General features: G+C 45.0%; 1 protein-coding gene across 3 annotated transcripts in view; it reads left to right on the forward strand.

The window, feature by feature from the left end:
- The window catches only part of LOC122552455 (deoxyribonuclease-2-alpha-like), an 18,377-nt gene extending 7,138 nt beyond the window's left edge, over positions 1-11,239 (forward strand). For 2 of the 3 annotated variants that reach the window (XM_043695187.1, XM_043695189.1), the window contains exons 2-7: positions 752-864; positions 3,840-4,005; positions 5,347-5,422; positions 6,609-6,770; positions 8,161-8,358; positions 10,411-11,239. In XM_043695187.1, the coding sequence (XP_043551122.1) occupies positions 752-864; positions 3,840-4,005; positions 5,347-5,422; positions 6,609-6,770; positions 8,161-8,358; positions 10,411-10,808 (1,113 nt within the window). In that variant the 3' untranslated portion in view covers positions 10,809-11,239. Of the gene's footprint in view, positions 1-751; positions 865-3,293; positions 3,518-3,839; positions 4,006-5,346; positions 5,423-6,608; positions 6,771-8,160; positions 8,359-10,410 lie in introns of those variants that run through there. The other variant, XM_043695190.1, reaches the window with a different exon arrangement.
- The last annotated feature ends 2,492 nt before the right edge of the window (positions 11,240-13,731 follow it).

The following is a 13,731-nucleotide window of genomic DNA, read 5'->3' on the forward strand; positions in this document are numbered from 1 at the left end:
GACAGGTTGAGGCGGTTAATGTCCCGGCGGCAGTTGGAAATGAAGAGGTCGAGGGCAGGTAATAGGCCAGCGCGGGGTGTCCAGGTGGATGCAGTGTGTTGGAGGTGGGCGAAGGGGTCCTCGGAAGGTGGGCGGGGGTCCTGATTGTGAAAGTAAGCTCGGAGGCGGAGGCGGTGGAAGAAGTGTTCGGCGTGTATTAAATTCATTTTTTTCTAGATGTAGTCGGCAAAAGTGAGGACTGCAGATGCTGGAATGCCTCTATTCCTGATGAAGGGCTTTTGCCCGAAACGTTGATTTTCCTGCTCCTCGGATGCTGCCTGACCTGCTGTACTTTTCCAGCACCACTCTGATCTAAACACACATCTAGCTGTAGGCTAGTGCTGTATTAGAACAGGTTTCTACTAACAGTGAAAAGTCAGAATCAGACAGCATCAGGTGATAGTCCAACAGGTGAAATCACAAGTTTTCAAATAAACCTGTTGGATTATCGCCTGGCGTCGTCTGACTTCTGACTTTGACCATCCCAATCCAACACTGACACCTCCACATCATTGAAAAGAGTGGGGAGCCTTAAAGTGATAGTGATTTAGATAATGCCAACTCTGGATAACAAGGGACCACAGTTATGGAGGGAAGGGGAGCATTGCAATGGAGTCGGACGAATTCAGTGGAAATTAATGCAATGAATGTTGATTTTTGCTGCAAGAGGTATATTTCCAGGCTGTTAGTCTTGGACATTCTTGTCTTTCAGATGGCCAACTCCAATTACTGGTCTGTACTTGCCTGTCTGACTGTAACCTGCTCTGTGTATTTTGCTACCTCTGACATTTCCTGTTACAATGACGATGGGCAGCCAGTGGACTGGTAAGTTGAAACATTTTGCTTGCCACATCTGTGACTTGTTCAAATAAGGACCAGGAAAACATGAGAAGTGACCTTTCTGAGCAGCAAGAGACAACACAAACATGTTCTGGACTTAGCTCTCTCTCCACAGCTGCTGCCAAACCTGCTGAGTTCCTCCAGCAATTTCTGTTTTTGTACAGAGAAACAGGAAAAGACCACTTGATTAGGGAGATAACTCCATGGAATCCCAGAATCCCAACAGGGCGGAAGGACGCCATTCGGCCCATCGAGTCTGCACTGCCCCTCTGAAGAGCATCCCACTCAGACCAAGCTCACTACCATATTCTGTCACCCCACAGCTACCCTGACTAATCCATCTAGCCTACACATCACTGAACACTATGGACCATTTCCCATGTCCAATCCACCCTAACCTGGACATGTTTGCACTGTGGGAGGAAACTAGAGCACCTGGAGGGAACCAACGCAAACACGAGGAGAATGTGCAAACTCCAAACAGATGGTCACCCAATGGTGGAATCGAACCCGGGTGCTAACCACTGAGCCACTGTGCCATCCAAAGAACTCATGAGTGGTTTATGATAGCTCTATCAGTAAAAATATAAAACACATACAATATGTGATGAGGGAGAGGGATTATGTCACTGGACTAGACATTGAGAATTCAGACTAATGCTTTGGCAACAAAATCAGAAATTGTTGTAAAAGCTCAGCAGATCTGGCAGCATCTGTGAAGAGAAATCAAAGTTAGCGTTTCAGGTCAAGTGACTCTTCCTCAGAACTGGGGATGTGGGTTCAGATGGTGGAAAACAGACTTTCCAGTTTTTATGAATATTTCTATAAACAAATAATGAGAATGCTAGCCATGGCCACAGACTGTGGTGATCAGTCAATGTGTTACTGTCAAGATGGTGAAAGGTGAAATTGGAGGGGACAAAGGTTTACCTCCTATTTGTCTCCTTGTACAGTACTTCTCTGTCTCCAGCTACAGCCTGTGCCTCGGCAGTGCTGACAAGCAAAGATTTGCAGCATGTGATAGTGCTGCCAGTAGCTGACTAGTATCGGGAAGTGATAATGTTGGCTGATTTGGACAGAGCGGTCAACACAAACTGTCAGGGTAATGGTGCAACATCAACAAAAGCAGAAGTTCCACACTGAAGCTCCATTCGGTCTCCTCACTGAGTGATAGCAGTTCATCTCTGAGCTCTGACCATTTCCTTCTCTTCCTCCAGCTCATTGAGGTTTTTGAGTTTCAGTAATGCCAGCTCCATTTTCACATGTGATTGTTAACTCAGTAACTGATTGATATAATCTTGCCTTGTTACTCAGTCAAAACATGCTTTCTAGCGGTGTAGCAAAGAAGAGGGGTGACCTTATCAAGGTTTATAAAATCATGAGGGGCATAGATAAAATGAATGGCAGCTCTCTTTTCCCTAGGGTGGGGGAGTTCAGGACTAAGGGACACATCTTTAAGGTGAGAGGAAATAGATTTTAAAAGACGAGGGGCAACTTTCTTTACACAGTGTGGTTCACATATGAAATTAACTTCCAGAGGAAGTCATGGATGTGGCTCCAGTTACAACATTTAAAAGACACTTGGATAAGTACATAAACAAGAAATGTTTGAAGGTATATGTGCCAAGCCCAGGCAGGTGGGATTAGTTTAGTATGGGTTTTTGGTTGGCATGGACTGGTTGGACCAAAGGGTATGATTAGATTAGATTACTTACAGTGTGGAAACAGGCCCTTCGGCCCAACAAGTCCCCGCCGAAGTGCAACCCACCCAGACCCATTCCCTACATTTACCCCTTCACCTAACACTACGGGCAATTTAGCATGGCCAATTCACCTAACCTGCACATCTTTGGACTGTGGGAGGAAACCCACGCAGACACGGGGAGAATGTGCAAACTCCACACAGAGAGTCGCCTGAGGCGGGAATTGAACCTGGGTCCCTGGTGCTGTGAGGCAGCAAGGCTAACCACTGTGCGGCCCCAATGTTTGCATGTTGTATGACTCTGACTCTATAACCTCTTCCTGAATTTGAGATTTAAATTGTCAGCAATCATGTTTTGTCCGACTGACTTGTGTTTTGGCTCCGATCCACTGATCATTTCACAAAACCTGTCCCTCAATGTGTGAGTTTATTAACATAGAAAGGCATTAATCTTGTCCTTGTGAACCTGTGATAGTGACTCAGTGACACTTTGTACATTTTTGTAATTGTTATTTCCATCAATGTCAATTGGAGCAATGCTAAATGCTGAGCCAACACTTGGTTTCTATGATTGAGAATTAATTTTATCAGAATATTACACAATTACACAATTAATATTACACAATTAATATTACACAATTGGAACTTCCCCTTCTTGGAACAATTGTCAATTTTCTACTTGTTTCTGGGGTGTAATCCTGTGTTAGGATTTTTAAAGGCATATGGATATCACTGGCAAGACCAGCATTTGTTACCCGTCCCCAGTTGCCTGTTGAGAAGGTGGTTGAACTACTTTGTTGAACTACTGCAGTCTATATGCTGTAGGTGGACCCACAATGCCCTTAGGGTGGGAATTCCATGCATTTGAACTAGTGACAGTGAAAGAGTGGAGATATATTTCCAAGTCAGGATGGTGAGTGGAGGGGAACTTGCAAGGTATGGTATTCCCATGTATCTGCTGCATTTGTCTTTCTAGATGGAAGTGTTCTTTGGTGAATTTCTGCAGTGCATCTTGTAGATGGAACACACTGCTGCTACTGAGCGTGGGTGGTAGAGGGAGGGGATGTTGACGTTGGTGAATGGGGTGCCGGTCAAACAGGCTGGACGGTGTCAAGCTCTGCATTCTGAGTGAGGAGGGATGTTGAATTGTGAGCTCCTCCTGACTGGGAATGGTGTTTATCACACAAGCTGTCTCTGCAGTTAACATTTGTCACCTTACTCTCCAACCCTCTCTCCCCACCCACCCATCTGCTTTCAGGTTCATTGTTTACAAATTACCCAAACATATCAGTGAAACGGGTTTACAATACATGTACATGGACTCCTCAAGCAATGGCTGGAGAACTGGAAACCGATTGATTAATGACACAGGCTCTGCTGTGGGAGGAACTCTACAGCAGCTCTATGAGAAATCCAAACTGCAGGTAACTAAAGGGTTGAGCAGTGTATCAGGTTTGCGCTCAAACGTTAATCAGCCCAGGGAACCAAATTCTGACATTTCTCACAGTGAATTTGAGAATGAAATCATTTGCGTTTATGTAGCGACTTCCACCATGTCCGCTGTCTCTAAGCACTTTACAGGCAATGAGGTACATTGTGGAGTGTAGCCACTGACGTAATGAAGGGACCACGATATCTAATTTGTGCACACCAAGCTCCACCAAACAGCAATCTGATAATGACCAGATCGTCAGTTTCTGAGGGATTAGTCTTCAGCTCTCAGTGAGATCTCCCCTCCACTGAAATTAAAAAGTTGCCATTCAATTCTTTTTCAGCTCCACTCAAGAGGGAAGAATGATTTAATTAGCAGCGGTACATACCCGAAGGATTTGTCCATATCTCAGGCCAGTCTAGTAAAATATCATCCAGTCACTGATCTTTAATTTATTGGTCAGTGGATTGAGTCTAGACGTTGGGAGGTCATGATGCGGCTGTACAGGACATTGGTTAGGCCACTTTTGGAATACTGCGTACAATTCTGGTCTCCCAAATATGTTGTCAAACTTGAAAGGATTCAAAAAATATTTAGAAGGATGTTGCCAGGATTGGAGGATTTGAGCTATAGGGAGAGGCTGAATAGGCTGGGGCTGTTTTCCCTGGAGCGTCGGAGGCTGAGGTTTGTAAAATCATGAGTGGCATGGATAGGGTAAATAGACTAGGTCCTTTCCCTGGGGTGGGGGAGTCAAAAATTAGAGGGCACAAGTTTAAGGTGAGAAGGGAAGGACTTAAAAGGGACCTGAGGGGCAACGTTTTCATGCAGAGAGTGGTGCGTGTATGGAATGATCTGCCAGAGGAAGTGGTGGAGGCTGGTACATTTACAACATTTAAAAAGCATCTGAATGGATACACGAATAGAAAGGGTTTAGAGGGATATAGGTCAAATGCTGGCAAATGGGACTAGATTATATTAGGACATCTGGTCTGCATAGACGAGTTGAACCTAAGGGTCTGTTTCAGTGCTGTACATCTCTGTGACTCTAGTTCCCTCAGACATTCTCCATGTGTGGGAGAAAGTAAAAACTGCAGATGCTGGAGATCAGAGTTGAAAAGTGTGGTGCTGAAAAAGCACAGTCGGTCAAACATTTTCCAGATGTGGTCAAATATCAGTTCTGAAGTAATTCTTCCATGGGATATAGGTTTCATTGTCAAGAACACACTTAGCTGTAACATAAAATACAATGAGAATCCATTTCACTGCTGAAATTTGTAATTGGTGGGGCTTTGTGATTTTATTTTCATCTCCTTCCTCTGTTTTGTTTTTCCAGAGGGACCAAGTAGCATACGTGCTCTACAATGACCAGATCCACCTCACCTCGAACAGTTATGGTGGACATACGAAAGGTGATGAGCAATACCTGGATTGTACTGTTTCCTCTCAAGCTCCAGGCCAGAAGCAATTTTCTGATCATTCTGAGTGTTTGTTTCAAATGTCAGGAACTCATTTTCCCCTGCCTCCACTCTACATCATTATATATCAACTTGAAATACATGACTGAGTCAATGATTTCTCTGGCCTGTTCTGTCATTCCTTGTTTCCATCCTTGTTTTATGCTGAGGTTTTGTTATCTCAGGACTTGTCTGTTTCAATATTCTCTGGCCACCTTGAGAATTCTGCTGCATAAACTCATGACCACTTCCATCTACAAGGGCATCAGATACATGGGAACATCACCACCTTCAAGTTCCCCTCCAAGCCACTCACCATCCTGATTTGGAAACATATCGCCATTCCTTCACTGTCGCTGGGTCAAAATCCTGGAATTCCCTCCCTAACAGTGGGTGGACTGCAGTGGTTCAAGAAAGAAGCTCACCACCACCTTCTCAAGGGCAACTTAGGGACAGGCAATAAAATGCTGACCCAGCCCGTGACACCCCACATCACATAAATGAAGTTTAAAAAAAAAGTACTCATTCTCATCATCCATCTTTCATTCAGTTCAGCCAGTCTAATATTCAGTGTTCAAGTTTCTCCATGGTTTCCCTTTCTCTCCCTATCTCTGAAACCTCCTCCAGCTCTATAATCCTCTACAAACACATCATTCTTTCGATTCTTATGCAGCATGATCATTTCTTTTCTACCTTGGTCCATGACTAAATAAAAACAAAGATTGCTGCAGAAACCCAGCAACCATTTCAGGTCCTAGACAAAGAGGTCGATGGATATGTTGACCTTCAGACCAGGTCACTGGACACAAAATATTAACTCTGCTTCTCTCTTCACAGATGCAGCCAGACCTGGTGAGTTTCTCCAGCAATATGCGTTTTTGTTGTTTCATCATCCAATCCTGTTTGATGATGTTCCTCTGCCGTGCCTTGGGACATTTAACTCTGTAAACGGAGCTGTATAAATACAGGTGGTTGTTGTTGTATTCTCAACGTTTTCAGAGTCAAATACTCCAACCACTGGCTGATAGGATGTCAGTTCTTGGTGCTTCCTTTGTGCCAAGACTAGAGTAATTCACCCAGTGTGAGTTGAACTAAATGAATGCTGGAAGTGTTTACTGACTAGTGTATGCTTTATTCTCAGGAGTTGTCCTTTTGGATGACACACAAGGTTTCTGGTTGGTCCACAGCACTCCGAACTTCCCACCCAGAACTGACCAATCCTACATTTGGCCACACAATGGAGAGAAAAATGGACAGTCCTTCCTGTGTGTTACCTACCGATATGGCCAGTTTAACGATATTGGTGAGAGGATTACTCAGTCAGTATTGCTGCTTTACCTTCAGGATAATGTAAAGCCCCCTTTTGAGACTCTGTTAGTCATGGTACAGCCTCCCTAAACATGTCAATTTGCTCGTTGAAGCTAGGAGTTACCGTACAGATGGTTCTTCTATGATGTGATGGTTGCATTCTTGCGCAACGTTGTGCTATAGAAAAATCGTGCTTTACAAACAGCGCTTGAAGTGTTGGCGATGCAATCGCGTTACAGCCAACACGTGTTTTAAAAGTTTGCACTTTAGTAACACTGTCCCCAGTTCATCAAATAGCAAATTTGCATTAATGAAATGCACGTTATAACAGAATGACCTGTCCTAGAAATAAGTTCGATCAAACTCTGGGGTTACAGAGGGATTATCTATTTTTAGGTGGTTGGTTAGCTCAGTTGGCAGGATGGCTGGTGATGCCAACAGTGTGGGTTCGATTCCTGCACCGGCTGAGGTTATCATGATAGACTTGTCTTCTCAACCTCTTCTCTTGCCTGAGGCAATGCGACCCTCTGGTTAATCCATCCCCAAACATCTCAATCTAAAATTACTGAAGGAATGAAGTGCCAGGCAGCGCCCACAGTTAACTGGACGCGAACATGCGACCAGACAGATTTCAAAGAAATCAAAGTAGCTACTGAGCTAAAGCTGGTGCCAGGCTTTTGCCCGAAACGTCGATTTTACTGCTCCTCGGATGCTGCCTGAACTGCTGTACTTTTCCAGCACCACTAATCCAGAATCTGGTTTCCCACATCTGCAGTCATTGTTTTTACCGATCTCAATCTAAAGACAGAGCAGCCCGGCAAGGTCTTACAAGGCTATGGTAGCTTTTTCAAGTATTTTTAAAAAGAATATTCCACCTGGATTCTTAACCAACATTCATTGGACACAGTTTGGCCCATGAGGCCTAGGGACAGTAGATCTTCAGGCCTCATAATGATGGGGTCCTTCTGTTGGTAAATTGGTAAATATCTGGGGCGCACACATTTTCAGAGAGAACGGTGACTATGTGGAACCCTTGGCCTCAGAGCCCTCAAGGCGCAGAATGTAGATGTGTTTACAAGGAGATGCTAGAATCCAAGCAGGAGGCTGGAAGAACACAGCAAGCCAGGGTAGGTACTGCTGCTCATGTGGATGGGCCGAATGGATTGTGTGTGTGTGATGTAGACTCAATAGCAGGCTCCTATGTCCTGTGAAACATCAACCTCCAGGAAGACAGAATAATTCACCAACCTCTTCAGTCTGAGGGGAAAGGGAACATGTTCTGAATTGGCCTTTAAATTTTTATTTTAATTGTTTATTCATTCAAAGGATTGCATTGGTGTGTGTATTTCCAGAAATGTCTAATGGCTCTGCGCTTCCTTTTGCAGGTACGCAGTTGTTGTACAATAATCCTCATGTCTACGATTATTTGATCCCACCCTCTTTTGCCAAAGACCTGGTGAACCTCAACAAGGCAGCGACCGGGGAAAAGCTGGAGACCCCTCCCTGGCAGAGTAAACTCGTCCTCTCATCAGCAGCTGGAAAACATTTCACCAGTTTTGCGAAGAGCAGGAAATTTGGGGATGGTAAGGTACTTGTCACTGTCTCTCTCTCTCTCTTTTCTCACAATCTTTCTCCCTGATTCCCTGTTCTGTCCTCTCTCCAAATTAATCTTGGGCATTGGCTCCTTACCAACTGTTCCAGTTCATAGTCACTTCCTGTTTAACAACACATGCTGGAGAACACAGTGGGTCCGACAGGATCCATGGAGAGGGAGCAAGCCAACGCTTGCAGTTTAATTCAAAACGGTAGCTTACTCTCTGTCTGTCTGTCTGTCTCTCTCTCTCTCTCTCTCTTTCTCTCCCTGGATTCTGCCTGACCCGCTGTGATTTCCAGCATTTTATGTTTTCATGAAAAGCAGCACCTGCAGTAATTTGTTCCTACTTCCTGTTTAAACCTGTCCCATTCCTGTAGAGTTATGTCCCATAGCCATCTTCATAAGGTTGTTGGTTGCAAATATAATGTGTGGGGCCGTGGGAGCAGAACAATGGTGTGGACTGATTGGAGACAACGCAGGCGTGTTGGCAGTATAAGATCCAATTGAATCTACCACCACCACCCTCAGGCTGTATGTTCCATATCCCAATAACTCTCTCTCAGCGTTAAAAAAAAAGAGAAAAACTCCCCTTTGACTTTGTTGTGTTCTTTTTCCAATTACCTTTCAATTTGTATTCCTCTCTGCACCTTCCTGTTAGTGCAAACAATTTATCTTCTTTCTAATCTGTTAAAAGCTGGTTATAATTTTGAACTTGATTAAATCTCCCCTTTAATGTATAAGTCTTAAGTCGAGCTCTTTCTGCTGCTACATGTAACACAGCAAATGCCTTGGATTGCGCTACCAGAGAAGGTGATGGGAGCAGACAATGTAGCAGCATTCAAGAAGCACCTGGACGAATACGTAAATAAGAAAGGAATAGAGGGATATGGATCCTGTAAGTGAAGACAGTTTTAGTATGGAAGGGGAAAATGTGTCGGCGCAGGCTTGGAGGGCCGAAGGGCCTGTACTTGTGCTGTATTGTTCTTTGTATAACTGAATGTAGCTGGGGAGGATTCCAACACTCTAGCTATTTTAATTCCAGCCTCCCATTTGCATCCTTAGGTTCCAGACACTAAGTCTAATCCTAATTAGAATATGGCAGGTATTATTGTATGGAATTTCGTAGACTGTGCAGCACAGAAACAGCCCATTCAGCCCATCTGATCCGTACTAGTGCATGTGTTCCACATGAGCCCTCGCATCCTTACTCCATCTCACTCTATCAACATACTTATCCATTTCTTTCTCCAGTGTTCATCCAGCTCCCTTTCAATAGAATTGTTATTTATCTTGTTATAGACTAGGCCAGACCCCTCAAAACATTATTAAGCAGGCAGCCCCAAACCTAACTTTGCAATTTATTTCGGTAAGTATACAGTGAAAATTACCCGGAGTAAGGTTGACTACTAGATTTTAAAACAGACAAAACATTATTCACAAAATTACACAATGAAAAACAAAGAACAGAATAATGAACCCCGACAGAACTCAGCCTGTCCAGCTAGACTTAATTATGTTGTTCTGAATATATGCAACAGTCCCAATAAGCAAACTCCCTTTAAAACCTTCAACATGCTTACAGGTTGAAGTTGAAGGGCAGAAAAGAGAGACAGTTTCCACACAGCTCCCTTTTGAACTTGCCAGTTCAAGACTGAACTAAAACTGCTCAGCTCAGCTCAGCTAGAGAGCTGACCACTCCTCTCTTTTTATACGGGCCACTTCTAAAGCATGACCACTTTGGCCTGGAGTCCCATCTGTTTACATATTAACAAAAGGCCTCTCAAAATCCTTTACATCTCTGTACCAAACCATTCTGATGGGAGCCTGACCCAGTTGATTGCTCCTCTGAAAAAAACCAAAGACAGAATCTCCTCGAGCCAAGGAACAGCTTTTAGCAAAAAAAAGGATGAGCCTTGTGACAATCTCACTATTCACTTTTATTATAGTTCGTTCTCCTGCCTGGATTTGTAAGTGACTGTTGAATGTCGATGGGCTGATTGGAAGAGGTAGAGAGCTTCATGAATGTGCCCCTGTATTGCAGATTTATACTCTGGCTGGGTGGCAGACTCCTTTCAGAGTGATCTGTTGGTTCAGACATGGCCAAACTCCGCACACACTCTCCCATCCAACTGCACCATGACGTACTCTGTGTACAACGTGAAGGTCATTACCTTCAACACACAGCCTCGCTTCGAAAGCAGCGTGGATCACTCGAAATGGTGTGTGACAAGACCAGGCTCAGACGTGAAGTGGACCTGCATTGGGGATATCAACCGAGACCAGGCGCAGGAGCACAGAGGAGGTGGAACGGTCTGCACTGATGATCCAGCCGTCTGGGATTCTTTCTCGAATTTGGTTGCATCCTGTGAGTTTTGTGCATGCACTTGCAGTGAGAAGGAAAGCAGGAGCATGCGAGCTGAGGCTTGGACTGTGGTTTAAGGGTAAACACGCAATTGTTTGTTTCTGCTTTGCTTCTCTACGTCTGCATTCTCGAAACTGTTTGTTTGTTTGTAGATCGGTCCACAGAGAGAGATTTGCTGGCGTCCCATCTGGCCAGCTTCAATCCAGGCTCTGTCCCTCAAGCAGGCAATCATCTCACAATCTTTCTTTCAGACCCATATTTCGAATGAGACACAAATCAAACCCTGTCCTACACTCTCCATGGGGGCTGAAAAGACCCCATGACCACTATTACAAAGGGGAGCTGGGAGATCACCCCCAGTGCCCTGGCCAATATTTATTCTCGAACCAACCTGAACCAGATTATCCAATCATTGCTGGTTGTGAGAGCTTGCAGTGTGCAAATTGGCTGCTAGGTTTCCCGTATTACAGGAGAAAGTGAGGTCTGCAGATGCTGGAGATCAGAGATGGAAATGTGTTGCTGGAAAAGCGCAGCAGGTCAGGCAGCATCTAGGGAACAGGAGAATCGACGTTTCGGGCATTAGCCCTTCTTCAGGAATGAGGAAAGTTGGTCCAGCAGGCTAAGATAAAAGATAAGGGCCCCACTTTCCTCATTCCTGAAGAAGGGCCCCACTTTCCTCATTCCTGAAGAAGGGCCCCACTTTCCTCATTCCTGAAGAAGGGCCCCACTTTCCTCATTCCTGAAGAAGGGCCCCACTTTCCTCATTCCTGAAGAAGGGCTAATGCCCGAAACGTCGATTCTCCCGTTCCCTCGATGCTGCCTGACCTGCTGCGCTTTTCGAGCAACACATTTCCATATCCAATTCCAAGTCTTGCCAATAGCAGTCGCCAAATAATTTGCTTTGTCTGTTGCTTGTGAGCTGTCCCTGAATTCCCTCGTCGAATATTTGCATCATCCTCCCTTTAGTCTACTTGTTTGTCTCGGCTGGAGTTTTGCTGCTTCTCTCTCAATTCTACGGGAAGGTCCTGTCATTGCTGCCGACGCCCCTCCCCCAAGTCCCTCCTCCCTACCTTTTATCTTAGCCTGCTGGACACACTTTCCTCATTCCTGAAGAAGGGCTAATGCCCGAAACGTCGATTCTCCTGTTCCCTAGATGCTGCCTGACCTGCTGCGCTTTTCCAGCAACACATTTCCATTCCCGTATTACACCAATGACTAGACTTCAGAAGTACCTCATTGGCTGTAAGACAGTTTGCAACATTTTAAGGTCATGCGAGGTGTTCTAGAAATGCAAGATGTCCCTTTCATTACGTAATTCCGGTTAGTATTCCCCTGCCTCCATTCCTAACATTTGAACTTTGAAGTGAAACACACACATTTTGATGAAGGATTGCAAGGGCTCACATCACCCAGCTACATGAGAGTGTCCAGAGGAAGCAGTGTACCCTTCCATTGGAGCTTGGAACTAATTCTGCTCTTACCATCTTGTATCTTCCTCCCACTATAAGTGGGACACCGTGAAGCCCCACATCCCCCAATCCTTCTCACAGATGTAGAAACACTAAAAGAATTGTAGCACAGAACACCTGCATCACTCAGGTTCTGGTATACCTTTGTCTTGTTTGTCCTTGTTTTGCATTGAGATTGCTTGCATCGGGGAGGTGCAGTGGCTCAGTGGTTAGCACTGCTGCCTCACAGCACCAGGGACCAGAGTTCAATTCCACGCTTGGGCGACTGCCTGTGCGGAGTTTGCACATTCTCCCTGTGTCTGTGTGGGTTTCCTCTGGGTGCTCCGGCTTCCTCCCATCATCCAAAGATGGGCAGGTCAGGTGGACTAGCCGTGCTAAATTGCCCAGAGTGCTCAGGGATGTGTAAGTTAGGTGCATTAGTCAGGGGCAAATGGAGAGCAGTAGGGACTGGGTTTGTGTGGGATACTCTTCAGAGGGTCAGTGTGGACTTGTTGGGCTGAAGGGCCTCTTTCTACACCGTAGGGATTCTGTGATTTTTTTTGTTGTAGTGCAATACTAAAACTGGAAACTCTCCAGTGATTAACATCCTTTTGTATCCTGTCCACCATCTACAAGGCACAAGCCAGGAGTGTGATGGAATATTCCCACTTGCCCTGGATGGGTGCAGCTCCAATAACACTCAAGAAGCTCAACACCATCTGGGACAAAGCAGTATGTTTGATTGGCACCAAACATTCAGTCCCTCCACCACCGACGCTCAGTAGCAGCAGTGTATACTATCTACAAGATGCACTGCAGAAAATCACAAAGATCCTCAGACAGCTCCTTCCAAACCCATGACCTGTACCACCGAAAAGGACAAGGGCAACAGATACATAGGAACACTTGCACCCCCTGCAAGCTGTCCTCCAGGCCACTCACCATCCTGACTTGGAAATATGTCGTTGTTTCTTCAGTTTCACTGGGCATCCACCATAGCAGCACCGTGTGTGTCTTTACACCCCAAGGACTGAAACAGTTGAAGAAGGCAGCTCCCACCACCTTGTCCAGAGCAGTTAGGGAGGGGCAATAGATGTTGGCCCAGCCAGTGAGGCCCACATTCCATTAAATAATTTCAAAAAGTAAACATATCGGACGTTTTTAACCACGCACTGCCGACTGTACACTGTTTAATTTATAGCATTGATTTAGTGAATTTTGAGAAGATTTGTAGCTCAGGTTGAAGTTCTGGATGTTGGTTTGCTCACTGAGCTGGAAGGTTCATTTCCAGACGTTTTGTCACCATACTAGGTAACATCTTCAGTGGGCCTCAGGTGAAGCACTGTACACGATACCTGCTTTCTATTTATATGTTTGTGTTTTGTTGGGTTGGTGATGTCATTTCCTGTGGTGATGACATTTCCTGTTCTTTTTCTCAAGGGCTGATAGATGGGGTCTAACTCGATGTGTATGTTGATAGAGTTCCGGTTGGAATGCCATGCTTCTAGCAACTCTATCAACAAACACATTGAGTTAGACCCCATCTACCACC

This window comes from Chiloscyllium plagiosum, chromosome 8 (assembly GCF_004010195.1).
Source record: "Chiloscyllium plagiosum isolate BGI_BamShark_2017 chromosome 8, ASM401019v2, whole genome shotgun sequence".
Lineage (NCBI taxonomy): Eukaryota > Metazoa > Chordata > Chondrichthyes > Orectolobiformes > Hemiscylliidae > Chiloscyllium > Chiloscyllium plagiosum.